This window comes from Odocoileus virginianus, chromosome 27 (genome assembly GCF_023699985.2).
Source record: "Odocoileus virginianus isolate 20LAN1187 ecotype Illinois chromosome 27, Ovbor_1.2, whole genome shotgun sequence".
In the NCBI taxonomy this organism is placed as follows: domain Eukaryota; kingdom Metazoa; phylum Chordata; class Mammalia; order Artiodactyla; family Cervidae; genus Odocoileus; species Odocoileus virginianus.
In genome coordinates, this window is record NC_069700.1 from 34073111 (window position 1) to 34100648 (window position 27538).

Sequence of the window (27538 nt, forward strand, 5' to 3'; positions counted from 1 at the left end):
GCAAAAAATGATCTCTTTGGCTGTCTCTGATGTTTTAAAACTCACTAAGTTTCTTTCTCCGGAAATTCCAAGCATTTCTTTATCATTTTTTTTTTCCCCGAAAAGCAAACTATCTTCTGTACAATTTTCATATCTTTATATATTTTTAAATAATATAAAACTTATTTGGGGGCTTCCCTGGTGGTCCAGTGGGTAAGACTCGGCCCTCCCAATGCAGGGAACACAAGTTCAATCCCTGGTCAGGGAACAAGATCCCACAAGCCACAACTAAGACCCACCGCAGGCAAAATAAAACAAACAAAAAAAACAAAAAAACCCCCTGTTTCCTATATTGTAACCAACAGCTGTATTTCTTGATGTCCTGGGGCTCTAATTTCACTGGTTGTTCTGCTCATTTCCATGCAGGTTGCTTCTTCCCCTTTATCATTTTGTGGAAGTTCTGTACTGCCTGTGTTTGTCCTTCAGAAAGGTTTTATGTCTGCTTCTTCAGGCTCCCCAGGGATATTACCAGCCTGGGGACTTCTTCCTTTATTTAAAAATAAACCTTTACAAGTTTCAGAAGTTTTATAGAGTTATTGCAAAGATGGTATCTTCCAATTCTCTCATGGTTCCTTTTTTCTTTTTTAGTCTAAACTTTGGACTCATTTGTCCTGAACCTCTGTGAAGATGGCCCCACTGGAAGTAAAGGAGAAAACCGGGGTGTCAGCGAAGGAGAGCAGTGTCGGGCAGTGAACGCCAGGCTTTGGCTTCGTGAATCCCATCCCACTCGAGGCCCAGAGGGACAGGCTCCTCCCGGGCCCTCCTGAGTCCCTCCCAGACCCCCGCCGCCCCAAGCCTGGTTTGTGCTGCGCTTCCACACCCCCCTCTTCTGCTCCCACCCCAAGTGCTTCCTCTGAGTGGGATGGCACCTCCTCAGTCGTCCACAAACCCTGCTGGCCGATGAGCGGTGCCGATGAGCTGGCTGAGGTGCGGGGAATGATGGGCACCCCCACAAGAACCCCAGGCTATTTGCCCAGTGTCTCCCCCTCCGTGCACGGGCTGTGGAAGTGGGGGAGTCCCCCAAGGCCCCCAGGAGAAAGACTATCAAGAACTGAGTTAGTCTAAATCAATTCTTAAATATTTAATTTCCATTTATTTAAAGTTCCATCAGTCTGTATACACTATTTATATTAAAAACACAGGAAGCTGGAGCTCCTAGCAAAAATATACATTTCCATTTTGGAGACTGTTCAGACACTGAGAAGAGCTGCAATCCGCAGTATAAGACTGGGTGAGGGATGAGGATGGCGTGTGTGGCGGGGAGAGAGGGCGGGGAGGGGAGAACAGGGACCAGAAGGGAGAATTTTGCCATAGAGAGTGATTGGGGGGTGTGGAAGGGCCCCTGGGGAAGACGAGACAGGACCCAGGAAGCCTGGGCTCTCACCCCATGTCTCCTGCCACCTTTCTCAGAGACCCCAGCCAGCCCCTCACCCCTCCAGGTCCACTCCCTCTGGAAAGACAGCCTGGGCGGGCTCTGCTCTCCATTCGGCCAGCCTCCAAGCTGCGTTCCCTCCCGAGGTGGAGGTGGTAAGTGCTCGTCACTGGGGGCAGGAACTGGGCAAGGAGTGGGGCTGGGCCAGGCGAGGTCCTGGTCACCCAAGGCGGTGCAGGGGGAGTTCCAGGCGGCCAGCTGGGCCAAATACAAGGAAAGGGGGGCGCAGCAGAGCTATTGCGACAAATGGGGGTCACAGATGTGCAGGATCTGTGAGCAGGTGCTGGGCTGGGTTCGCAGGACCCACCCCACTCGCCCACCCAGAGATCCAGCCCAGCCTAGGGAACGGGCCGAAGTTGTGGGGCCTCCCCGGCCCCTCTGGGCCCTCACTTGCCTCCAGGAGGGGAGGGAGAGGGGCAAGGAGCCCCCAGGTAAAGTGAATTCAGTGCTCTTGGGGTGTGTGCTGCGGGGAGTGTGCAGGCAGGAGCTGCAGCTGGGCTGGAGCAGGGCAGCCTCCTGCGGGCACAGGCGGGTGTGTGGCCAGGCCCCGGCGGGGGTGGGAGCTGGGGAGCTGACAGTGGCAGGACTCTGCAGCTGCAGGCGGGGAGCTGGGGTGCTGCTGGGGGACCCACCCCAGCAACCTCTGCCTCCTGGGAAGCTCGCTTCTCTTCAGTGGAGGTGTGGGGACCCCTACCTGGAGGGAACCCCACCTCTATCCAGGCTGGAGGGGTGTACCCTAGCGGCCAGCACAGGGGGCCATCAGTGATGCTGGCCTGGAAGATCAGTGAAAAGAAGACCAGGAGGATGGAGGGTGGGTGGGCAGCCGCGGCCTCAGCAGGGCAGTGACCATCTGGGGGAGGTGGCCCCCACCAGGGACCCAGGGACAAGGGGTTGCTCTGTAGTCAACTCAGGGCTGCTTGGCTTCCCCAGGAAGCCAGGCCCAGAGCATTTAGTGTTTCTTTGGGGTCCTTGGCTGTGAAGACGGGAGAAGGTGACCATAGAACAGAGGGCAGGCCGTACCCCTCCTGCTTGGGCCCTGCTCTAGCTGCTGGTGAAGTGATAAACTGTCTCAGAGGAAGACAAAGAGGGACAGACATGGGGAGGGGGAGAGAGGGAGGAAGCATGAGATCTACAGTGAGGAAGGAAGAAAAGGAGCTGAGAAAGGAGGGAAGATGGAGGTGCTGAGGGGGAGGGAAGGGAGGCTGGGGTGAGGAGCCAGAAGCCGTGAGTCCTGCCACGTGAGTGATCCCGCTGCTTGGGTGCCCGTGCTCAGGGGCTGGTCATGGGAGAAGCCCCGGGGGGTGCCAGCCCTGACTGCCGCCTTCAGTACATGTCCTTGTAGATCTCCTGGAGCAGGGGGTGCAGCGAGGTCTCGGTCTCGGTCTTCTTGATGCGCTGCATCAGCTGGGCGTGCTCGGTGACCAGCTGCCGCAGGTCAGCCATCTTCTGCAGCAGTTTGGGGAAGAGGTACTGGGAGTCGGGGTGGTTGGCCTGCAGGTGGAACTCGAGGGCTCGCAGGATGGTGTCCTGGATGGCCTCCACCTGAGACACGTTCATGAGGCCTGGCCGGTCTGTGGGGACACAGGGCAGGGGCATGGGAGGGAGGAGGCACAGCTGGAGGCTCGGAGGGCAGGGCAGCCCCCTATCCCCACAGTGGTGTGGGCAACTTGGCCTTGGGGACAGTGGGCCTCCCGCCTGGATCCAAACCCCTTCTCTACCAAAGACTACTAACATGGCTACAGGCAGATCACTCAGCCTCTCTGGACCTCAGTTTCCTCATCTGTAAAATGGGAATCACAGGAGTGCCTCTGGCATAGAGTTGTTATGAGGATTAAAGAGTTATAATCTAGGGAAATCTGGTGACTTCCCTGATGGCACAGGGGATAGGATCTGCCCGTCAATGCAGGGGACACGGGTCTGATCCCTGGTCCAGGAAGATACCACATGCCGTGCAGCAGCTCAGCCTGTGTGCCACACTACTGAGCCCTCGCTCTTTAGAGCTGCAACTGTTGAACACGCCTAGAGCCTGTGCTCTAGAACAAGGGCAGCCACCGTGATGAGAGCGAGAAATAGCCCTGGCTGATGCAACTAGAGAAAGCCCGTGCAAAGCAACAAAGGCCCAGTGTGGCCAAAAATAAACAAACAAAAAGAAACTGAAATAGCGCCTGGCATGAAGCAAGCTCTATGCCACTGTCAGCATGAGTCTGATTATATTTGGTGTGCTGGAATTTGAAAAAAGCAGGTAAAACCGAAACTTTCTCTGCCACCAGAAATAACCCCCATCAACATGTTGATAAGTTTTCTTTCTCTTCTGCGTCACCCGCATATATTAGAGAGAGCTGGTCCTGCACACACACATCAGTGCTGGGCGTGTCCCACTGCCATCGTCACAGGCCCCTTCCTCACGCTGACAGAGCTTAGGCTCGGCCCCTGCGCTGAGGGCCCAGCTGTCAGGAGGCTGGCTCTGTGGGGGCCAGGGGGCCAGCCCTCCGCCCCCTCCCCGCCCCACTTACCTCCACACAGAATGATGGCCGCGATGAAGAGGGCCAGGTCACTGTCGTCAAGTTCCAAGGCGTTGAACTTGACGGCAAACTCGAACTTGGGCTCAATGATGTCACCGAAAGGCTTTCGGAGGCTGCGCAGGAACTCCCGGGTGACGAAGCCGGTACCGTTGGCCACCAGCAGCCCGTCCTTGTTGATGATGGAGGCCAGCATGGCAAAGATGGCCTCATGCACGCCGTACTTCAGCAGGGTCACCTGGTCGTTGAGGAAGAGGTCGCCGAAGCTGGGGATGCTCTTGGCGAACTCGGTGAGCTCACGCACAGTCTCCACCGTGGTGCACTGGCAGCGGTAGAAGACGTGCACGCTGATCTCCTTGTAGGGGGGCAGACTGTTCACCAGCTGCTTCCAGACCAGGCCCTTCTCCGCCTGCCACAGCGTCTCGATGTCGTGGATCACAAAGGGCTGCAAACCAGGCCCCGTTAGAGGCCCGGCCCCAGGGCCCCGCCCATGTGTGCTCCCACACCCTCTGCCTCCACCATGGAGTGAGCGGGGAGGAGGCCCGCTGCTCCCCGTGGTCAGGCAGGCGGCAGCAGGGCCCAGAGCCTGGGGTGCCGCCGGCTAAGCTATGACACTCACCGCCGTGTGGCTGGCCTTGCCAGTGAGGATGCCACGGGCCTTCTTTTTGGTCATGTTGAAGTTCTTCAGGTAGGCGCTGTAGATGTGCTTAGAGAAGGCCCTCAGGTCGGCCACCTGGGGGTTGTGCTGACTCCCCTCGTTGGCTCTCAGCCCCGCCACCAGCTTCCTCTTCTCAGCCTCTGGCATCCGGCCGAAACGGATGGCTGTTCAGGGAGGGGGACCGTCATGGAGGGGCCCAGGCAGGGCCCGGCACCTCTAAGGCACGCGGGCCAGAGATGGAGACGCTTTCTGAGCACAGGGCCCTCAGAAGCTCGAGAGCCAGCAAGCTGGAATGCTGGGGTACCCCTCCAGAATACAAGCTCGGGGAGGGAGGCAGGTCTGCTGGCTATCTTCTTCAGCATCTAGCACACAAGGGCCCTAACTCACAGGGCAACTGAGCCTCTGAGGCTGGGAGGCCATGCCGCGTGGCTGGCGGGAGGACAGTCGCTGTCATCAGAGGCCTGCGCTTGAGGGCCAGCTCGGCAGGTGGCCCACAGTGTGGCTGGCTTCAGGCAGGCCCCCTCACCTTCTCTCATGAGAAAAGTGCAGCTAATAAATCTCACTAGATGATCAGAATTAAGTAAGAGTATTCACATAGTAAGCACTCAAAAACTGTAGTCACTAATAATAGACCATGATGTGAATCTGGTTTCCCTCAGAGAAAAACTGAGAAGCGTTCAGTTACCCCTGAGACCTCCTAGAAAATTCCCCTCTCCCCACCCAAGGGATGGGGTCCCGGCTGAAGGGGAGGGATCAAACTCCAGACCTGCCACCTTCTAAGACGCAAGACAGGCAGGTATCTGTGGGTGGAGACACGTATACAGAGGGCTTCCCTGTCCTCTGGAGGTCTGACCCAGAGGGGCAAAGAGGGGGCAGGGGGGCTACGCAACATCCTAGCGAGTCTGAAGACAAGACTGCTGGGCACCTAGTGCATGGAGCAGGGCAGGCTGTCTCCCAGAGCACCAGCCTCCAGGAGGCTGCAGCCTGGCTCCCGGCAGCGATACATGCGGTCACCTACTGGCTCTGCCTGCCCTCAACAGCCAAGGCTGGAGGGGGTCCTGGGCCTTAGCAGTGGCTTTTCACTTCCTGTTGGGTCATCCACGACAGGTTCCAGGAGAGTGGTGGTTCTAACACGACTGGAATTAGGGTCAATTCCCAGGTCCCTTCTGGGCCAGACAGGGTGAGGCCTGGGTGCAGAAAGGCGGCGACTGTCTGGGTGCAGACAGGCAACGCCCTGGACTGGGAGCGTGGCAGGTCCCAGGCAGTCTGGGAAGGCATCCCTCAGGCCAGCCTGTGCTGACTTTGAGACTCAGGGTGCAGACAGGCAAGGTCAGCAGCTGACCTGCCTGCTGGGCCCTGCTCTGTGAGCACCCACTCTGTCCCTGGGCTCCCGGAAACCTGGTTTCGGGTCAGCTCACCATTGTGTGACATGCCCAGGGCCAGGCACTTCTGGAAGCGGCAGTACTGGCACTTGTTGCGGTTCTTCTTCTGGATTTTGCAGATTCGCTCACATTTCTCGTATTCCAGCTTCATGCGGATCGTCCGACGGAAGAAGCCCTGAGGGAGTGTGGACACGTGAGGAAGAGAAAAACCACGAGGAAGGGAGAAAGGGCGAGGCTCGTGCCCTGCCCGCTGGGTTGTACTTGGGGGCTTGATTATACATTAAGATGAAACAATTCCTGAATCTTGGAAGTAACAGGGGGAATATCATTGGAGAGGAGAGGCAGAAGCAAAGTAAAACAATTCTAAAACTTCTGAAATAATTCAAATAAAATACCATATTTAAGTGCTTCTTTGTTAGTTTGATGACACCAAATGTACTACGACTAACTTAATTTACTTGTAAATGCATCTGGTTCTGCATTTTTCTAGGCAGTTGTTTAGTAAAATCATCTGTGAAATTTTGATGGATGTGCAGTTAGGAGAAAGAACCCAAAAGCACTCCTGGAAAAAGAATTAAAATGTTTCCTTTTTTATAAAGGAGCCCCTCCTGGGGCCTTGAGGCGCAGGAAGCCCTGACCTCAGGGAGGTGACGCAAGCCAAGACCCGCACTCTGTCCTGCATGTCCTCTCCTGTCCGGTCCCCAGGGGGCGCCAGCGGCCCAGGTGAGAGGCTGGGTCAGCACCGCTGGTGCCCAGCGGGCCAGGCCGGGTGAGGGAACCCCTCCTCCGCTGCGGGACCCAGAACTCAGCCTGGAACCAGCCCAAAGGCCTGGCTGCCTCCCAGGCAGGAATTTCACAGTGGGTCTGGTCAGGGCCTCCCCTGGCAGCGGGAAAGCTCCATCAGGTCAACTCACCATATGAGCACAGCCCTCCCTCAGCCCGTACCTTGCATCCTTCACACGCGTGAACACCGTAGTGGAAGCCCGACGCCTTGTCCCCGCACACCCGACACTCCATGTTGAGGCTGCCACACGAGTCCCCGTCACAGCCCATCTGCAGTTGGTCCAGCAGTGAGAGTGGAGAGCAGCTCTGGGAGAGGTCTGCGGACACACAACACGGGGTGAGAGGTCTGCGGACACACAACACGGGGCGAGGGCTGCAGACACACAACACGGGGCGAGGTCTGCAGACACACAACACGGGGCGAGGTCTGCAGACACACCACACGGGGCGAGAGGTCTGTGGACACACAACACGGGGCGAGAGGTCTGTGGACACACAACACGGGGCGAGGTCTGCAGACACACCACATGGGGTGAGGTCTGCAGACACACCACACGGGGTGAGAGGTCTGTGGACATACCACATGGGGTGAGAGGTCTGTGGACATACCACACGGGGCGAGGTCTGTAGATACACAACACGGGGCGAGGTCTGCAGATACACAACACGGGGTGAGGTCTGCAGATATACAACACCGGGCGAGGTCTGCAGACACACAACACAGGGTGAGGTCTGCAGACACACAACATGGGGCGAGGTCTGCAGACACACCACACGGGGCGAGGGCTGCAGACACACCACACGGGGCGAGGGCTGCAGACACACCACACGGGGCAAACTCTGCAGACACACAACATGGGGCAAGAGGTCTGCGGACACACAACACGGGGTGAGAGGTCTGTGGACACACAATACGGGGCGAGGTCTGCAGATACACAACACGGGGCGAGGTCTGCAGACACACAACACCGGGGCGCGGTCTGTGGACACACAACACGGGGCGAGGTCTGCAGACACAACACAAGGAGAGGTCTGTGGACACACAACACGGGGCGAGGGCTGCGGACACAACACAAGGAGAGGTCTGTGGACACACAACACGGGGCGAGGTCTGCAGACACAACACAAGGAGAGGTCTGTGGACACACAACACGGGGCGAGGGCTGCGGACACACCACACGGGGTGAGAGGTCTGCGGACACACAACACGGGGCAAGGTCTGCGGACACACCACACGGGGCGAGGGCTGCGGACACACACAGGGTGGCCTAGGGGTCTGGGGAGGTGACCAGAGCCCCAGGGGAGCACAGTGGGGAGACACCTATGATTCAGTCTTGGCTCAGCCACTTAAGGGCTACGTGGCCTCTGGGAGTCAACCTTTCTGAGGTTCAGCCTCTTGACCTTCTCTGGGAGGAGGGTGAATGTGTCCAAAGCCTTTCCCCCAGACCTGACACCCTGCAGGTGTTCCAGGAATTCTGCTCGTTATCTGGCTGAGTCAGAGCCTGCCTGGGTGGACTCACCACTGGTGGAGAGAGGGCATGGGGGGTGGCTGTGTTTTGGGAGGAGAGCAGCAAGAGGGAGAAAGCAGACAGATTCTCTTAGACGGTCCTTAGGAAGTGGCTCCCTGGTTTACAAGGCTCCACTGGGTGGGCCCATGGTTTGCAGGGGCTTCAGAAGCGCCACCACCCCAGAAGTCTGATTCCTGCATGGACTCCAGGGATGCTGTGAAGAGTCTCTCAAGAAGCTCAAGTTCATTCCCATGAAATTTCTTGCTTGACTGAGCAGAAAAAGCAGAAGTCTCAGTCACGCTGACAGGGCAGCAGGCTGAACTTCCTTGAGCGCTTTCCTATTACTAATAAAGGCACAGCCATCCGAGCCCCGGACTGAGAGTGTCAGTGAGGAAAGCAGTCGGCCACGGGGGACTTCATGGTGTTGGTGCTGTTGGCTGACTCACCAAGAAGGGCTGGGGGTCTCTCCTGAATGCCTCCTCGGACGCTCAGAAATGAGCCCTTCCCTGGGAAGGGGGCCTGACTGAGCCCCAGCACAATGCTGCTTCGTGACGCCACAGATGGCCCATCTCCTCTGCCAGGCTAGCCCGACAACCTGCCGTCCTCTGTCTTCCTCCCTGATGAATGAGCACCCTCCTAAGGGGCAGGGGCAGGGGCCAAATCCCCAGAGCAGAGGAGCCTGGAGCAGACGGTGCTGCAGGGAAACCCCAGCCGTGGTGGTCAGCTCAGATGTAATGTGTTCCGGGCTGCCTTCTGCCCTCTCTACAGTATGGTCACTCTGCACAAGATCTTGACTGCTGGGACTTCCCTGGGGGTCCAGTGGTTAAGAATCTGCCTTCCAGTGCAGAGGATATGAGTTCAATCCCCGGCCAGGGAACTAAGATCCCACATGCTGTGGGGCAACTAAACCTGGGTGCTGCAACTACTGAGCCCAAGAGCCACAATTAGAGAGAAAGCCTGAGGGCAGCAACAAAGACCCTGCGCGCCGCCACCAGACCTGATGCACCAAATAAACAAACAGAGGGCTTCCCAGCTGGGTCAGTGGTAAAGGAACCCGCCTGCCAGTGCGGCAGACACAGGAGACACAGTTTCAATCCCTGGGTCGGGAAGATCCCCGGGAGAAGGAAACAGCAGCCTGCAGCAGCTGCTCACCTCCCAGCTGCGAGGGTAGGGGGGACTAGGCCCCTGCTTCCTGAAAAGCCGCGCCAGTCACAGAGGCCAGGCACTCCACGGGCTGCAGCTGTGCCACTCGGCCTGAGGACAGGGGCGCTCACTGCGGGGAGTGGGTGGCCTGGCGAAGGGAGCCCTTCCGGTCTCAGGGACCCTTGAGTGCACTCGGAGTTGGGCGCCCCCGCCAGGACGTACGGGCCACAGGGCAGGGCCGGGGCATTACTGCCCCGGGGCAGCCGGGGCACTGCCGCGGGACGTAGGGCAGGTGCCCGGCGGCTCTGGACTGAGGGTCCTCCAGCCGCCTGGGCACCCGGGGCTCGGTGCCCTTTGGCTGGAGGGGCTGGGCAGGACCCACCGCTCCTGGAGGGCATGGGGTTCACATCACCAGCTGCTTGGAGAAAATGAGATAACACATGACACGCGCTGTGGAGACCTGTGCAGACACGGGCAGGGAGGGTTTCCGGCACTTCCTCCCCGATCTGTGTGGTCTGTGTGCATGTTCGCTTTCTGGCACTTCTCGAAGTGGTGTTGCTTTTGTGGTTTGCACATCTGCCTCCCCTGCTAGCCTCGGCATGTCTCTACTCACGTTCTCTTTGGATCTCGAAGGCCACCTCCTCCACTGAACCTGGGTTCACAGTGACCTATCACCCCAGGCTGTTCCCATTGTCCCCGCTGTGGCCCTGGAGGGCTGGCAGGCGTCTGGTCACCTGGTTGCTGCTGGCACTGCTGTGGCAATGCCACCCTCTCTTTTCACTCAACAGACATTTGCTGAGCACCTGCCGAGTGCAGAGCGGGAGTCGGACCCTGCCCTCAACCAGCGGAGATAAGGAAACCAGGACCCCAGGTAGCAAGTGGCAAGGCTGGCTGGAGGCGGGGCAGGCAGCGAGATGCAGGCCTGCGCAGGAGCTGCTGCTGGGTGAGGGGGTCAGGGGACGTGACCGCTCCCCTCTCTGGGCTCAAAGGTCAGGGCTTCGGACGACCCCCAAGTTGGTTCCAGGTTCTCAGAAGCGGCAGGCCTGGTGTGGGAGGGGAGAATGGGCTCAAGAGCCCTGTGGGCAGTTCAAGTCGCGGTCCAAGGCTCAGACCTAAGCTCTGTGTCCTGGGCCTGTCTCCTCTGCAAATGGAGTTGACAGCAGCGTCTGTCTAGAGTCACGGTGAGGAGCATAGGCGTTAACAGAGAAGCTCCTGGATCTTGGCAGTGCTGTGTAAATCCGCTTCAGTGAGGATGGGACTAAAGGTTCTGCAGTTCGCAAGCCTGTGCCCACACAGCAGGGGCCCTGCCTTCTTCTTCTGGCTGCTGGCTCCTCTTCTCCACGGCTTCACAGAAACCAAGACGGGGGCGGAGGGGCCTCTGCCTGTGAGGCCGGGAGAGCGCCGAACGAGACTGGGCGCCCCTGCTCTGCCCGCCCTGCTCAGCCTGGAAGAAGCCAAGGTGCCAACCCCACGCACCAGCGACGCAGGCAGATCTCTGGATGGCAGGGAACGTCCCGGGGGTGGCGGGGCACAGTCAGGAAGAGCTGCCAACTGGACTGGGGGGAGACAGGCCCAGGGCAGCGCTGGTGCTCCGGGTGTGTCTGCTCCCCCGCCAGGCAGATGGCCAGGGGGAGGGAGGGAGGCCTGGGGCAGCAGGTGGTGGGTGAGCGCCAGCCCCACGCCTGTCTGAGGGGCTAAGAGCACATGAATAACTGCCACACAGGCAGAAAGGGGCGGTGGGGCTGAGGGGCGGGGATGCACTGAGTGTACGCATCCCGCAGGGCGGGTCTTGTAGGGAACCTGTGTGTTGGGGCATTCCTGTCACTTCACGGGGAGCTTTCCAGAGATAAAGGTTCTGAGTCTTCCCTGTTCACGACCTGGCTTAAAAGTTTATTCTCCAATCGTCCCCATATCCTACCCAAAAGTGATAATGGCAGAATGCTCCCCACTCAAGGGACCCGCTTCTGAAGGCTCCTGGCCCACCCATGATCTCCCAGCGGGAGAATCCCAGGGAGAGAGGAGCCTCGCAAACCACAGTCCATGGGGTCACAAAAGAGTCGGACAGGACTGAGCAACGGAGCATGTACATCATTTCAAACCACCCTGGGAGCCAGTAACTGCCGCCACGTAAAGATGAGGGGGCTGAGGCCCAGGGAGTCATAGGTTTTGTCCACGGTCACCTGGGCAGTACATGGTAGGAGTGGGATTGGACCCTCAATCCGAGAAACCCTGCAAGGGCTATGTGTTTGAAGCAATAATGCCTTCTGTGTTAGTACACGCCCAGCGTGTCAGGACTTCCACTGGACACTTCACACATCAGCCTCACGCAACCCACGCAACAACCCTTCAAGCAGGTCTTCTTAAGACTCTTTCAGAGATGAGGAAACAGGCTCAGGAGGCTATGTGACGAGCTGACAGTGGCTAATTCTGTGTCAGCTTAGCCAGGCCAAATACCCAAGAGATCCAGTTTTTGGTCAAATCCAGTCTAACATGTTACTGTGAAGGTATTTTTTGATACGACTGACATTTAAATCAGGACTCCCCACAATGTGAAAGGCCCCTGCTGGTCAGCTGAGGGCCTTAGGAAAATGAGATCAAGGCCTCCGCAAGGCAGAAGGAATGCTGCCTGCAGGCTGCTTCCAACTCCCGCGCCATCATCATCGCCCCCAGGTCTCCAGCCTGCTGGCCTGTCTGCAGAATTTCAAGTTGCCAAACGTTCTAATTAGATGATCCAATTCCTTAAAATAAATCTCTCTACACACACACACACACACACACACACACTCGTTCTTGGTTCTTTCTCCACAGAACCCTAACACTGTGGCAGACTGAGAATTATAACTCAGAACCCCCAGGGTTCAGCTCTGACCCCCTGCACTGGACGACCACCCATACCTACGTGTGCGTGTGTGTACTTGTGTTTATAACTACTAATCAATAGTTTGTGGCTAGGATCAGTGAGAAGACGAGTCACCGCCAAGTATATTACTGGAGTGTTTGGACTCAGCATAAGCAGTAGCCCCATCACGCAGAGAGTGAAGTATCAGTTGCACCATCTCTGATTACAAGTTCAGCAAACAGACACTACTGACCTTACTCACGTCATCACGCCACCTGCCTGTCTATCTAGCCTCCATCGCTGGAGGTGTGCTGTTGTCAGAGCTGGGGGGGTGGCCCAGAGGGAACAGCCCTGTCTATTTACTTTGCTGGCAGAGCCCCCAGACCAAACAGCTTCTGAAGACAGGGCCAGTTCTGTGGAACTCTGGGGCTGGGTGACTCGGCAGTCTCCTGTTCGCCTGGCCTGCGTGCTCCTCAGGGCAGGTCCTCAGTCGTGCCCTCCCCTGGACGGCCAGCCCCTGCAGACCCCCGTCAAGCACTGCTGAGTGAGAGGATGTGCCGAGGCCGGGAGGAAGGACACCGTCTCCCTCAGTCCCGTGCGGAGACCCCTGACCTCCCCCTTGGGAGTGACTGGGAGATGCATCACTGCCGCCAGAGGGGAAGGGGCAGGAGAGGCGGGTGAGGGCTGGCTCAGCGCCCCCACCGGCTGAGGACTCGGGCACGCGAGCGGCCTTGCTGCTGAGTGCTCACCTGAGGCCCATCCTGCCTGCCTCCTGGAAGCGGGGGTGCTTGGCGGGTGCTGAGCTTGGTCAGAGGTGCACAGCATCAGCGCAGAACCTCTGGGGGGTCAGAGGGAGCCAAACTATGCGGCTTCCCTGCTGTCTCAGGGCTTGAGACGGCGCCTCATTCTCTGGGCTCCCTAAGGGGACTCCAAAGGCCAGTCACAGACTCACGGGGAGGAACAGGGAACTGGCAGGTGCTGGCACCCCTGTGGCCGGTCACATGCCACCGTGACTCCTCACCCGCCGGCCCTTGAGACAGGCGGGACTTCTGGCCGCACCACGCAGCGTCCCTGACTGGGGATTGAACTCAGGCCACCAGGCTGAAAGCCGGAAATCCTGACCACGAGGCCACCAGGGAAGTTCCAGGACGCACCCCTAAAGGGTGAAGAGCCTGGGAGTGGAGAGGTGAGGCCCTCGCCAGAGGCCCACGGTCCAGAGTGGTAGACCTGGGGCTCCTGCCCTGGATGGTGGGATCCCCAACACAAGAAGCTCTGTTCCCGGGGCCCCTCACCTGCTGGCTGCTTTGTTTTGTTTTTTTAAGAAAACAACAACTAGTTTATTTCACCCTTTTAAAGAAAGCGATTCATTTGCTTTTTAAGTTATGAGAATGTTGCAGGCTTGAGTGCAACACGTGACAGACCCCCCTCCCATGATCCTACTCCTCCGAGCAGCCCCCAGTCCTCTGGCTCTTCTCTTCCAGGACCTTCCGAGGTACGTGAGGGTTTTTAAATAGTGGGATCCTCAAGCAGTCGGGCGCTTACTTCCCTGTCAGTGTATACAGAACCACCTCATTCTTCCTACCGACCGCACGGCACCCCAATGCATGGCTCTCCCACAGTTTACATAACCAGCTCCCCACACATGGGCGCTTTCCAATTTTCTGCTATCATGAACGGCATGGCTGTGGATGAGTGTGGAAATCTCTGAGCGAGTGTTTACATTGGACCCATTCCTCAAAGAGGAGCTGTAGGGCCGAAGCAGCACACGCTAAGAAGTGCTGGCCTGCACCGCCAAGCCGCCCTCCCCGCCTCTGGGGCTGCAAGGCCAGCCCGGTCCTCGCCACCAAACTCACACGCTAAATGACATCTCGTCTGAAGAGTTCATCTTTGGCTGTCTAGTAGACTGAGAAATGTTTCCTGTTTTCTGACCATTTGTCTGTCTGTCCTACCGTGAACTGCCTGCTCCTGCTTTTCTGGTGGGGGGCTTGCCTTGTAGAATTTTATACACTACAGCTTTCACTTAAGTGATTAGGTTAAACAACCCCCTCCTGTTTCAATTACCGAACCAGTAGGTCTTTCTACTACCAAGTCATCCATTTATTGATACATGGAATCTACTAAATGCCACATCGTACACAGCACTGTGAGACTGGCTGGGCAAATTCTGCCCCAGACACCTCCCTGTGTGCCCAAAAACCCAGCAGCTCCCCAAGACTCCATCACCTTACTTGCCTTGCCTGCTTCTGCACCAGCTACCACACGTCTGCATGTGAGCAGGCTACCACTAGGGGACATGGTCCCCCAAGGTGTGCAGGAAATCATGCTGTTAACTTCTCCATGCCCGGGGATGGTGTGGGCCAGGGTAGGCAGTGAGGCCACCGACCTTCTTAGACCCCAGGGTCTCCCCTCTGCCTCCTAACCCCCCGTGCCCGTCTCCAGTTCAGACAGTGTGTACTGTCAGCACTGCCTGATGGACGGCTGCAGGTTAGCCAGTCCTCTGCTGAGGAAGGTTGGTCTGCAAAGCCTTCCCAGCTACCAGCCACCCAACAGGGAGCAGGTGACCCTGGGGGTGCGGGGACACCCTCTCTCGGGGCCTGAAGTCACAGCAGCGTACTCCCCTCATGCCTGGGTGTCTGGTGGGACTGGAGGGACTGGACGATGGCTCTCCAGACGCCTGACTACCATGTGCCCTAAGGAAGAGGAACCGCCGCAAAAGCGGGGCTCCTGCGGTGCAGGTTCAGAGCAGTGTGACCCAGGGATCCAGGCCTCTTGGAGCTGCAGGCTCAGTCGGGGGCCAGTCCGACCTCAACAGCCCCCATCCGCCCTGCCTCAACTCTGGACCCCATCCACCTCCTTCTCCCCATGCAGACTCAGAGGCCAGAGCCATCTCTGTGGGGCCAGCCCACTCCTCTGCCTGCGTCACCACTTGCAGTCAGGATCCCCTTCAGCTGAAACCCCCAGCGAAGTCGGGATGCCCCTCCGGGCAGCACATTCTCTACTGACCCAGAGCTCCCTCTGCGGGAAGGGTGGAGGGGGCGGGAGAGAGCTGGGGTGAAGCAGTGAGAGAAGGGGGGGGGGTCAGCAGCAGGGAGAGCCAGGGGCTGAGAGGGGGCATCCGGGTGCCCTTGGCGGTGGACCCAACATCACGACGAGGAGAAGAGGAGGATGACGGAGTGCCACAAGGTACCAGAGGAAGGCATCTGCACTGATGCTGGCAGCAGACACCGGGGAACCAACACGTGAGGCAAGAGAAGCTAAAATCTGCCTGGCTGCACAAAAGTACTATTAATTCCGGTTATTCTCACTACCTGCTCAGTATCTGCCTAATTACAAAGCACCCAGATGACGTGTAACTAGCACTAGATGAACTGAGTTGTGTATTCTGTCTAATCCTAATCATCACACATATATGTGATCTTTCTGGATGTTACTGATGCACGTTTGTCTTGGGTCCCTTGTAGTATGAGAGGTGGAATGGCAACAGCAACACGCATTACAAACGCTAACCTGTTCAATCCCCACAAAAGCCTGCGTGTACACCCGCTATAACCCATGTTCTACAGGAAGAAGGGATACAACTTGCCCAAGATGCTGCAGCTGATGAACAGCAGAGCAGGGGTGAGACCCTGGGCTGCCCGGCTCCGGCCCTTACCCACCCTGATCCCCTGCACCCCCTGATGATGCTGTTCGAAGCAGGCCAGCCTCCCTGTCCTGACTCCGTCTGCGTCCCCGGCCACCCCCTCACCTGTATAGCTGCTGGAAGGAAGTGAGTGCTCTGGTCCCCCGTTGAGCTCTGGGGCTCCTTCTGCCTTTGCCGCTTCCTCTTTCTCCTCCTCTGGCCGGGCCTCAGGGGCTTCCTCCGGGGGCTGCTCCATGGCTGACTTCCCCTGGGCGCCACGCCTGCAGGCCCGGTCATAGCTCTGGCATCATCTGGGTCTGAACGCAGACGGATCTCTACAGGGCAGTTCCCGTCAGCCTGGGCGAAGGGGAAGACAGGAAGAGGTTGGGGAGGATGAGAGGGTGACAGAGTGGGGACAGATGGGGAGGGGAGCCCGCACCCAGGAGGACGGGAGGGGTGCGTCCTGCTGGGGCAGGAGCGCCTCAGGCCTGCAGTGAGCCAGTCTCCACTCCTGGCATCACAGGTAACTACCCCTCCATCCTTTGTCCAGCTGGCTCTTGTAGCAGGTTTCTGGGCTTCACAGCAGTCTCTGTGAGCCAGATGTGGTGGGCAATATGCCCCCGTGAATCCTTCCCTGCCTCCTGAGCCTGCAGGAGTCACATGGGAACAGCCTGAGGGCCCCTTTGTCAAATTCTCCAGCCCCTGCTGGAGATCCTCATATGCATCAGGCCCTCCAATCCCCATCCTGTCCCCACCAGGCCCAAGAATCATCGCTCTCCTAAGCACCCGGCTTGAAGGCAGTGGATCCCACCCTTCCTGCCTCTGGGAGAAGGAAAAAGACATGCGCCCTGACCACTAGGCCAGCAGCTGACAGGTCTGCAACCAGACCGTCAGCGCAGAGCCACCGGGCAAGGGGCGATGCACACGTCACCCTGGAGGAGGCAGTTCCAACCCTCTACAAGTCTTGTCCACAAATCACACGTGAGTGAGAGGGGGTGAGGCCACAAGATGTGGGGAGAGTCCGGCATGGAACACCTCTCGGGGATACAGCCTGAGAGGAGACGCGGAGGCAGCAACGTGAGGAGTGGTGGGGGACCCTGCTGGCAGGGCGAGGGGTGCCACAGGAGCGAGGACTTGAAGGGATGGCTGGGAGGGCGGGCTGGATCCAGGCAGGCGCACTTCAGGTCACAGGGCGTGTGACCAGACCATCCTGTGGCAGTGCAGACCCAGGAAACTAACAGCAGGAGAGACCAACCTGTCTCAGGGAAATTCACGCACCTTTGGGACCTCACCCTGGATGTCCCACAGGCAGCTCAAACTCAACTGATCCAAACAGAAGCCACGTTCTGGCCCCGAGCTGGCCCTTCCCTCCTCTGGTGATCCCTACCTCTGTGACCCAGACGCCCAACGCCCGCCTATCAAAGCCAAAAATTGGGAGTCACTTGAGACTCACCTCTGTCACCCTGCTCTAGACCTGCAAACGGCTATACTGGAATCACTGGGGAGCTATCCTCACAGATTCTCATCTGACTGGTTTGGGGGCAGCCTGGGCATCGGGACTTTTATTTTTAACTCCCCTGGGGTCTGTAACGCCCAGCCCAGCCTGAGAACCCCTGTGGACAGTAAAGCACCTTCCAGTGGGTGCTAAGTCGCTCCCTCTGAATCACTCCTTCCCACCAGGCCTTCATCTTCCCTGTGTGGACTGACTCAATGACCTCTTAAAACTGGTCTCCTAAAGGCAGTTTGGAAATTCAGCTCCAGACTCTAAGAGCTGGGGAGTTAGGAATCTGGAGATGTGTGTGGGGGGGTGCACATTCACTGATATGACAGCCACAGGAAGGAATTCAGTTCACTGAAGGACACTGACATGTCACAGGAGGACCGGGTACCACAGCGGATGACGCGGCAGCAGCCAGAGATGGGAGAGACTCGGAATGGCCAAGTGTGTCAGGGACTAGGGAGGGGCTGGGTTTTTTTTTGGGGGGGGGGGGCAGGTAGTCAACCATGTCAAATGCTGCCGATTTTAAGAGTGATAAACAGATACATTGCCACTGAATTTGGTGACTGTGAGGTTACCTTTGACCTTGTTATACAAATTTCAGCCAAGTAGGTGGGATAGAAAGCAGGGCTCTGAAGAATAAGTGGTGGCAAGTAAGCTGGGACAGTGAAGGGGACTTATTGTTAAATGATTATATCAAGGGAAAAATATTCATAAGAGGATGTAGCTTGAAAAACTAGCAAAGCCAGGAGGAGGTTTTTTGGAATAGAGGAGACTCAAGTAAGCTGTGGCTAAAGGAGAGGTCTTCCAAGAAAGACAGTCTGAAGATTCAAGGGGGAAGCCGGGGCAGAACGACTGATGGGCGGGGAATAACTCAAGGGCACAGGATGAGGAACACACGAAAAGCCGCAGCACTGTCTGTGGAGCGGTGCTAAAACTCCCAGGGAACGCCCTCACTTTTTAGTTAGCCTGAGTACAAGGGATAGCTGTCTACTGTGAAGGATAGGACGTGAAAGAGCAAAGAGGCTGGATGGAGGTGGGGAATTAACTGGAGAGAAATAAAAAGAATTATATAGAAAGGCTATGGTAAACAAGCCAGTGAGGCACCGGCACAGGAACAGATAATCACTGGAAGAGAACATGCAAAGTCCATAAGCGGACACAAGTGCATGCGGGACAGGACTTCAATGTGACAAAGACGGCGCTCCAGGGAGAGGCAAACTTGAGAGAGCAGCGCTGAATCAAACACATTGCCCTGTGTCGGACAGATGGCCAGTGGGAGCCTGCCGTGGGGCGCAGGGAGCTCAGACCGGTGTTCTGTGACAGCCTGGGGGTGGGCGGGGGCCGGAGGTGGGAGGGAGGTGCAAGAGGTAGGGGACACGTGTACACGTCCATGTGTGAGCGATTCATGCTGCTGCTTGGCAGAAACTAACACAACATTGTACCCAGTCCAGTGTTCTTGCCTGGAGAATCCCAGGGATGGGGCAGCCTGGTGGGCTGCCGTCTATGGGGTCGCACAGAGTCGGACACGACTGAAGCGACTTGGCAGCAGCAGCAGCAACAACACAATACTGTGAAGCAATTATCCTCCAATTATAAATAAATACATTCATTTTTTTAAAAAGATGGCACTCCAAACCAAAAAGAAAAGACATATTCTTCAGGAAATAATATGGGGACAAGTGAGTAGCCATCTGCATCCCTACCTTATATCTTACATCAAGTCAAGGTCCAAATAAATCAAAGGTTTCAAAGTTAAAACAAAAATACATGAACTATAAAAAGTGCTGAAAAGCTAAATGGAGGAAAAGTGAAGATTGATACTAAAATCCGTAAAACTTAATGGGTAAAAACTTATGGGTAAAAAAATTAACAAATGCTATTTCATAAAAATACAAACTTACTACAGAGTAAAAAAACAAAAAACAACCGAAAAACAAAAAAAAACCCTCACGGGCTTCCCTAGTGGTCCAGGGGCTAAGGTCTGCACTCCCAACGCAGAGGGCCCGGGTTTGATCCCTGGTCAGGGAACTAGTTCCCACATGCTGTGAACAACAAACAGTTCACGTGCTGCAACTAAAACCCAGCACAGCCAAACAGACAAAGACACACACAAAACCCAGAAGAGCAAAAGCAAAACAAGACAGGTAACAGACTGGGAAGTATATTCGCACTTCATCAAAGGGCTAACTGCTCTAAAATAGTTTCTAAAAAGTAAGTAAAAGACCAGCAATCCAACAAAAAAAATGGGCCCAAGATAACAAAATTATAGAAAAAAGGTATACATTTACTTTTTAAACATATGAAAACATGCTCAACATCATTTATGAAAAGAGAAATACAAATTAAAACATCACTGAAATACACTTTTTTTTTTCCTGGCCTCACTGTGGCAGCTTGTGAGATTTTAGTTCCCTGACTAAGGACTGAACCTGGGCCCTGGGCATGTAAAGTGCAGAGTCCTAACCACTGGACTGTCAGGGAACTCCCTGAAATATACTTTTTACAATCAGATTAAAACAAACGCTAACACTCTGTGGCTATGCACCTGGGGAAATATCTCACATGTCCCGTGTGGGAAGGTAAATTAGCACGACATCTAAAGAGGGTAATTTGGCTACATCTCTTAAATTACTGGACACATTCCCTTTGACCCAGAGATACCATTTCTAGGTTGTATCTTATAGCTATCCTTCCAATGAAGGATAGTGACACACAGTGTTAGCACAAGGTTACTCATTACAGAATTATTTGACTAGCATGGGTGGGGAACAAGCTAGATATCCATTAACAGGGGACAGCCATAAACAAGGATGATGATATTTATGGACTGATATGGGAGTATCTCTAAGATATATTAATAAGAGAAGAAAGCAATTTGCAAAATGAAGTGAAGAGCTACACTTTATGCAAAAAAAAATATACCGAAGCTGGATTTGATCTGGTAAGATAGTGCTGGAAAGCTACATAAGAACTAGGAACAGCAGCTGCCTCTGGGGAGGGGACTGAGTGTCTGGGTCAGAGATTTTTCATTGTACCATTTATTTTTTTTAAAAAATTTTGTTGGGGTATAGTTGATTTACAATGCTGTGTTACTCCGATACTTTCAAATTCTTAACTTTAAGCATGTTACCTATCCTAAAAATAATTCAAATTAGAATAAAATGAAAAGGCAAAACTTACAAACAGTAATGTGGAAGATGAGAGGACGTGATAAGCATTAAACTGCTCAAGTCCTTTCTCAGGAGACAGCTGGAGATGCTGATGAATATTACGGTACACAGAAAAGTTTTAACGGTAACCACTAAGACACTGTAAACAGAATGTATGATTTCCAAATTATTACAGCAGAATGGAAGAACTTGGGAGAAGTCATGTAAAACTCTGGCTTTCTGACTGAGGAAAGTCTCATGGACAAAAGCCTTAACAACCGCATGCAATGGAGGATGGTGGACTGGTCCTGTGACTGAAAGGGCGTGGTGGTGGGAAAACTGGGAAGTTTCAAATAAACTCTGCAGTCTGCTTGTTCAGTATGAATAGTACTGTACCAGCCTTCATTTCTCAATTTTGGTGTGTCTGGTATATGGGAACTCTGTACAATCTTTCCAGTATTTCTATAAGCCTAGACGTTTTCAAAATACAGATTAAAAAAAAAAAACTTTAAAAAATCTGGCTTTCTTGTTTCTCTGAAAAATTAAGCAGACCTGGCCAATGCATGCACTCCTGGGCTGCTTCCCTCACTCACGACACATGAACTGCTGCCCCCACTTGCAGGGATGGGCGTCTGGTTATTGTAAACTGGTTCCTCAAGAATCACTCTGATCCTCCCTGGGCACTCAACTTGGGAATCAGCAGACCTGAAGCGGGGGAAGTGCTCAGAGGCGCAGCTGCCGCCAGTGACCCTGACTGATGAGCGAACGGTCACCTGGGGCAGTCACCCCCAGGTGCTACCAACCCCAATGCCCTCTCACTGAGCCCTCTCACCTTCCGTGGGTCAGCTACGTGCCTGGCTACACACTCAGTCTCCCACGCGTCCAGCAGTGACAGTGCCCAGGTGACGATTCTGACCAACAGTATGAAGACAGAAGTCTGTTAGAAGGGTCTCCTGGAAACACGAGCCTGAGAAGAAAGCTCCAGAGAGTGAGGCTCAAAGCAGGAAGGAGCTGCGAAACGAGCCCAGGAACATCGGTCCCCAGACCGCTTATTAGGTGGAAAAATTAAATGCATGCCAGATTGCAGTTTCGTGCAGTTGAGCGCCGCCCGAGATGGCACAGCAGCAGGATGGAGGAGCAGCGTGGGGCCTGGGGAGGGTGGCGGCAGCACTGGCTAGGACCTCGTGACCACCGAAAGAGGCGCGTAGAAAAACCCTCCGACGGCAACTAGCGAGTACCCAAACCACGAGGGCCGGAGACACGGACTCCTCACCGTCACAGAACGAAAAGGCCCGGAGGTGCAGCGGGCAGGGGCGCGAGACCTTCGGCCGGGCTCGTGGCTGAAGCACCCAGGAGGCTTCTGACGAGCAGTGTCAGGGGATGTGCCACGTGGTGACAGGAGGCGGGCCACGGGACCTCCGTGAGCCCCAGGCGTGGTGACCCTGACCACAGAAACGAGCGCAGGAGGCCAATCGGAACAAACTGCTTCGGGATCTGTGTAGACGGGGTGTCGGTGGAGACTGGGAAATCCCACAGGGCTGTGGTGATGACAGCCAGGGAGAGGGCCACGAGGACTGGGGCCCCCTTGGAGGAGGAAAAACCACAGCTCCCCATATAGATACTTGACACAGTATTTTCTCACACATGCCCTCGTGCCCTCTGAGTGAGCTGGGACACAGGACAGAGTTCACTGTCAGGACCGACCCTGGAGGGGGGCAGGAGCTGACCGAGGTCCCTCCACGGGGCAGGCTTGGCCCAGTCCTCACAAGCACATCCCCTGGCCCCCACCCTGGCCGAGGCCAGCGCCAGGGGCTCCCCCGGGCAGATAAGCCAAGAGACTAAAAGCGCAGGCCCGCCCAGCCTGACTAGTGTCTCTCAGAGAACACGCCGGAGGATGCAGCGGAGGACCGCAGGCTGCAGACCCCACGGGGCCCGAGTCCAGCCGGCCTCCCAGGAGCTGCGAGCCCGAGCCCCGGCGTCCTGTCTGCAGACCTGCTGGGAGAACGTTCTTTCATCATGACCAGAGGAGCTCTTCTCAGGTTCTGGGGGGGCAAGTGGTGGCCTCCTGAAACCAGATGTGATTCTGGGCTCTGGCTAGAGTTTGGGACTTGGGGCCAGGGTCTCTGGATTCCAGGAGGATGTTCCTTCCCAGCCTGGAGCTGCCCCTCGGCCTGTGACCGCCGAGGGACACCAGCTGAGGGGGAGCTGTAGTACGGCTGTTCTAAAACCCACAAACACAGCCCTTGGGGCTGCTGCTCACTCAGATGTAACCCTAAGCTGCGGCCCATCCCTGCAATCTGCCAGAGGCCGTCCCCCGTCACACAGCCCCGGTTGTTCCGTCTGCAGCTGAGGTCTGCCCTCTACCCAGCAGCCAAGGCCGCCCTTCCCCTGGGGCCCAGGCCCACAAGCTGGGTTTTCACAGGGAGCCACCACCCCACTCATCACTCTCCCTGCAATACACCCTGTTCCTTCTTCCCTTCTTTGGCCCTGGCACTAAAAGTAGCACCAGGCACTAGATTTAACATTTACGTGGCTGAGAAACCTTGGTCTTTGCTGTTGCCACCCCCAGCACGGTGCCAGGGCCAGACACCCTCTCCCTGGGGAACAGCTTGGCCCCACTTGAGAAGCTGGTGCTGCCCTCCAACAGGACACGGGTCCTGCAGCCAGAACAAGAGGGGTGCTGCTCTGTGGCCCTTGGACAGGAAATGAAGTCTCCATCAAAAGAAACTCACGAAACAAATGCCTGGGCTACTCATCCTGGCCTGCACACACACTCAGGCAAGCCTGCTAAGCAAGCATCCCACCATCTTGCCCCTCTGGGAGCTAAGGTTGGGCAGGTGGCGCCACTCCATCCATTTTGCACTGGGCAGGCAGACTTCCTAGGCAGAGGGAGTGAGCAATTTACCCCAAATGGCCCAGAGCTCCAGAGAGGCCTGGTCTGGAGTCTGAGCAACCAAGCCACCCAGGGCCCTAACCCTCCTACCAAGTCACCCCGGGAAGCGGCACTCCCTGACATCAGCAGCAGACTGAATGCTCTGAGGAGGGTAATCCTTGTGCTCGACCCACCCAACTGTGGTGCATCCTGGGCGGCCTCTCTCTGTGCCGGAGCCCAAGCTGGGTCACAGCTCCAGGCCTCGGGCTCACCACTTCCATCATAACGGTACCAGCTGCCAATTCTCCAAGGGCTCACGACACACCATGCTGTGCGTATGCAGACACATCTCACTCTCATGACTAAGGCGCTGTCCGCTTCAGTTCAGTTCAGTCGCTCAGTTGTGTCCGACTCTTTGCGACTCCATGGACTGCAGCACGCCAGGCCTCCCTGTCCATCACCAACTCTAGGAGTTTACTCAAACTCATGTCCATTGAGTTGGTGATGCCATTCAACCATTTCATCCTCTGTCATTCCCTTCTCCTCCTGCCTTCAATCTTTCCCAGCGTCAGGGTCTTTTCCAATGAGTCAGTTCTTTGCATCAGGTGGCCAAAGTATTGGAGCTTCAGCATCGGTCCTTCCAATGAATATTCAGGACTGATTTCCTTTAGGATTGAGTGGCTGGATCTCCCTGCAGTCCAAGGGACTCTCAAGAGTCTTTCCAACACCACAGTTCAAAAGCATCAATTCTTCGGTGCTCAGCTTTCTTTCTAGTCCAACTCTCTCATCCATACATGACTACTGGAAAAACCATAGCTTTGACATTACAGACCTTTGTTGGCAGAGTAATGTCTCTGCTTTTTAATATGCTGTCCAGGTTGGTCATAGCTTTTCTTCCAAGGAGCAAGTGTCTTTTAATTTCATGGCTGCAGTCACCATCTGCAGTGATTTTGGAGCTCCAAAAATAGTCTCTCACTGTTCCTATTGTTTCCCCATCTATTTGCCATGAAGTGATGGGACTGGATGCCATGATCTTAGTTTTCTGAATGTTAAGCTTTAAGCCAACTTTTTCACTCTCCTCTTTCACTTTCCTCAAGAAGCTCTTTAGTTCTTCTTTGCTTTCTGCCATAACGGTGGTGTCATCTGTGTATCTGAGGTTATTGATATTTCTCCTGGCAATTCCAGCTTGTGCTTCATCCAGCCCAGCATTTCTCATGATGTACTCTGCATAAAAGTTAAATAAGCAGGGTGACAATATACAGCCTTGACGTACTCCTTTCCCAATTTGGAACCAGTCTGTTGTTCCATGTCCAGTTCTAACTATTGCTTCTTGACCTGCATACAGATTTCTCAGAAGGCAGGTAAAGTGGTCTGGTATTCCCATCTCTTGAGGAATTTTCCAGTTTTTTGTGATCCACACAGTCAAAGGCTTTGGTGTAGTCAATAAAGCAGAAGTAGATGTGTTTCTGAAACTCTCTTGCTTTTTCTATGATCTAACAGATGTTGGCAACTTGATCTCTGCTTCCTCTGCCTTTTCTAAATCCAGCTTGAAGATCTGGAAGTTCACGGTTCACGTACTGTTGAAGACTGGCTTGCAGACTTTTAAGCATTACTCTGCTAGCGTGTGAGATGAGTGCCAATTGTGTGGTAGTTTGAACATTCTTTGGCATTGCCCTTCTTTGGGATTGGAATGAAAACTGACCTTTTCCAGTCCTGTGGCCACTGCTGAGTTTTCCAAATTTGCTGGCATATTGAGTACAGCACTATCACAGCATCAGGATTTGAAATAGCTCAACTGGAATTCCATCACTTCTACTAGCTTTGTTCATAGTGATGCTACGTAAAGCTCACTTGACTTCACATTCCAGGATGTCTGCCTCGAGGTGAGTGATCACACCATGGTGGTTATCTGAGTCATGAAGATTTTTTTTGTATATATAATTCTTCTGTGTATTCTTGCCACCTCTTCTTAATTATCTTCTGCTTCTGTTAGGTCCATACCATCTCTGTTCTTTATTGTGTCCATCTTTGCATGAAATGTTCCCTTGATATCTCTAATTTTCTTGAAGAGATATCTAGTCTTTCCTATGCTATTGTTTTCCTCTATTTCTTTGCACTGATCACTGAGGAAGGCTTTCTTATCTCTCCTTACTATTCTTTGGAACTCTGCATTCAAATGGGAATATCTTCCCTTTTCTCCTTTGTCTTTTGCTTCTCTTCTTTTCTCAGCTATTTGTAAGGCCTCCTCAGACAACCGTTTTGCCTTTTTGCATTTCTTTTTCTTGGGGATGGTTTTGATCCCTGCCTCCTGTACAGTGTCATGAACCTCCGTCCATAGTACTTCAGGCACTCTGTCTATCAGATCTAATGCCTTGAATCTTTTGTCACTTCCACTGTAAAATCATAAGGGATTTGATTTAGATCATACCAACAGGTGCTGTTATTATCTCCATTTAACTGATGAGGAAACTGTGGCACAGAGAGGGAAAGTAATCGAGTCAAAGTCACACAGTAATTGGAAAAGCAGGATTTGAGACCAGGCAGGTTGGTTCAAGTCTTAATCACTATACTGTATGCCGTGCATGTGGTACTGGGTTAACACTGGACCAGAAGCTGGTATATTCCTGCCCTGCTAGATCTGTGAGCCTCAGTCTGGAGGCATCAACCCTGAATCTTCTGTCCAGTTGCAAAGAAAAGAACACCTGGTGAGAGCTCTTCTGGATACTTGTGCCAGAAAATGACCACCACAGATCTGGTCCCGCCCTCTCTAGCCTGACGCCACTCACCACAGGTGCGGCATCACACCCTGAACACAGGGGCTGGCACTGGCCTCAGCCTGGAATGCCATACCTGCCCCAGCTAAGGGCTACTTTCCTTCCAGAGCCCCCTCCTTCTTTAGGGAGCTCACCTTCACTAGCCCCACGCTGGTCCTTTCTACTGCAACCCTGAGCCAGGCCCTCCAGATCTGCGGTTACTGCACTGACCTGCAACATCTGTCAGCTGGTTTGTGCTCACCACGTAATCAATCAGTTTCCCAGATAATGCCTTCCATCTATCTTGCAGAGTTGGGTCCCCGGCACTTGGCACAGTGCCTGGCACTTAATGGGTGCTCAGCATACACTCAATGAATGAATAAACAGGCCAAAAGCATTAACCTCAGCCACACTCTGTCCAGCTGGGAGAGCTGCCACTATCTGTTCTCACCCACTGCTGCCGTTGAGATGCAGTGCCCCGCAGCCTTGTGCATCAGGCCTGGGGTCACACCCTGGGTCTGCTCCCCCAACTCTGTGACTTGGGGGAGACACCAGCCCCTCACTTTCTCAGCCCTAAAGCTGGGGTATGACCACTTAACCTGAGTGGCCATCATGCGGAGAAGATAACCACAGAGCAAATGCTTAACAGCCAACAAACAGGCTGTGGCTGCTGCCACCTCGGGGGCTGGCACGGAGTGAGCGGTATTCCAGTGTGGACAAGTGTTGGCCTCTGAAGTTCCAGGGACCTACACCCTGAATTTCCCAATTCCCTGCCTTGCAATCAACCGTGAGGAGGGAGCACTGACAGGGCCCGCCCTGCTCTGGGTCTGGGCTTCTTTCGGAGCCTTTGTCCCCCGCCTGGCCCTTGGGAAGACTCAGTCACTGCATTTCATCCTTCCCTCACTGCAGGGATGAGGAGCGGACCTCTGGATCAGCAGTGAGACAGCCTACGGGAACGGGGCCTGGATGCTTTGCTCCTGAGCTTCCCTCTCAATCATTAACTGGTGCCGACCCAGTGCCCTGGTTTTCTAGGCCAGCAGCTCCACAGTGCTCTCTGCTCCCATTCGTCAGCCCAGGTCACCCCACTCCCCTCGGGGCACTGTGGCCTTGGAATCTCCGGAGCCCAAGCCCAAGGAATGAGGGGTTGATCCCGTTCAGAGAGCCTGTGGGAACCAGAGGAGGCCAGCCAGCCACCCCTCCACACCATTCTAGAATTTTTCCAATTCCATCAAGAGTTAGCCCATCAGCCCTGTGGAACCGAGCCAAGCTATAATAAAACGAGACCTCAGGAAGCCAGAGGAGGTGCTCAAATAAGAGGTCAGAGTGGGCAGGACAGCTCCC

At 55.0% G+C, this 27538-nt stretch overlaps 1 protein-coding gene across 4 annotated transcripts in view; it reads right to left on the minus strand.

Moving 5' to 3' along the window:
- Positions 1-1109: 1109 nt before the first annotated feature.
- Positions 1110-27538, minus strand: part of PPARD (peroxisome proliferator activated receptor delta) — an 85873-nt gene continuing 59444 nt past the window's right edge. For 3 of the 4 annotated variants that reach the window (XM_070456550.1, XM_020886842.2, XM_070456551.1), the window contains 6 exons: positions 16049-16279; positions 6976-7130; positions 6067-6205; positions 4610-4812; positions 3985-4435; positions 1110-3042 (listed from right to left, as the gene is read on the minus strand). In XM_070456550.1, coding sequence (XP_070312651.1) covers positions 2795-3042; positions 3985-4435; positions 4610-4812; positions 6067-6205; positions 6976-7130; positions 16049-16178 — 1326 coding nt within the window. In that variant the 5' untranslated portion in view covers positions 16179-16279 and the 3' untranslated portion in view covers positions 1110-2794. Of the gene's footprint in view, positions 3043-3984; positions 4436-4609; positions 4813-6066; positions 6206-6975; positions 7131-16048; positions 16280-21404; positions 21490-27538 lie in introns of those variants that run through there. The other variant, XM_020886852.2, reaches the window with a different exon arrangement.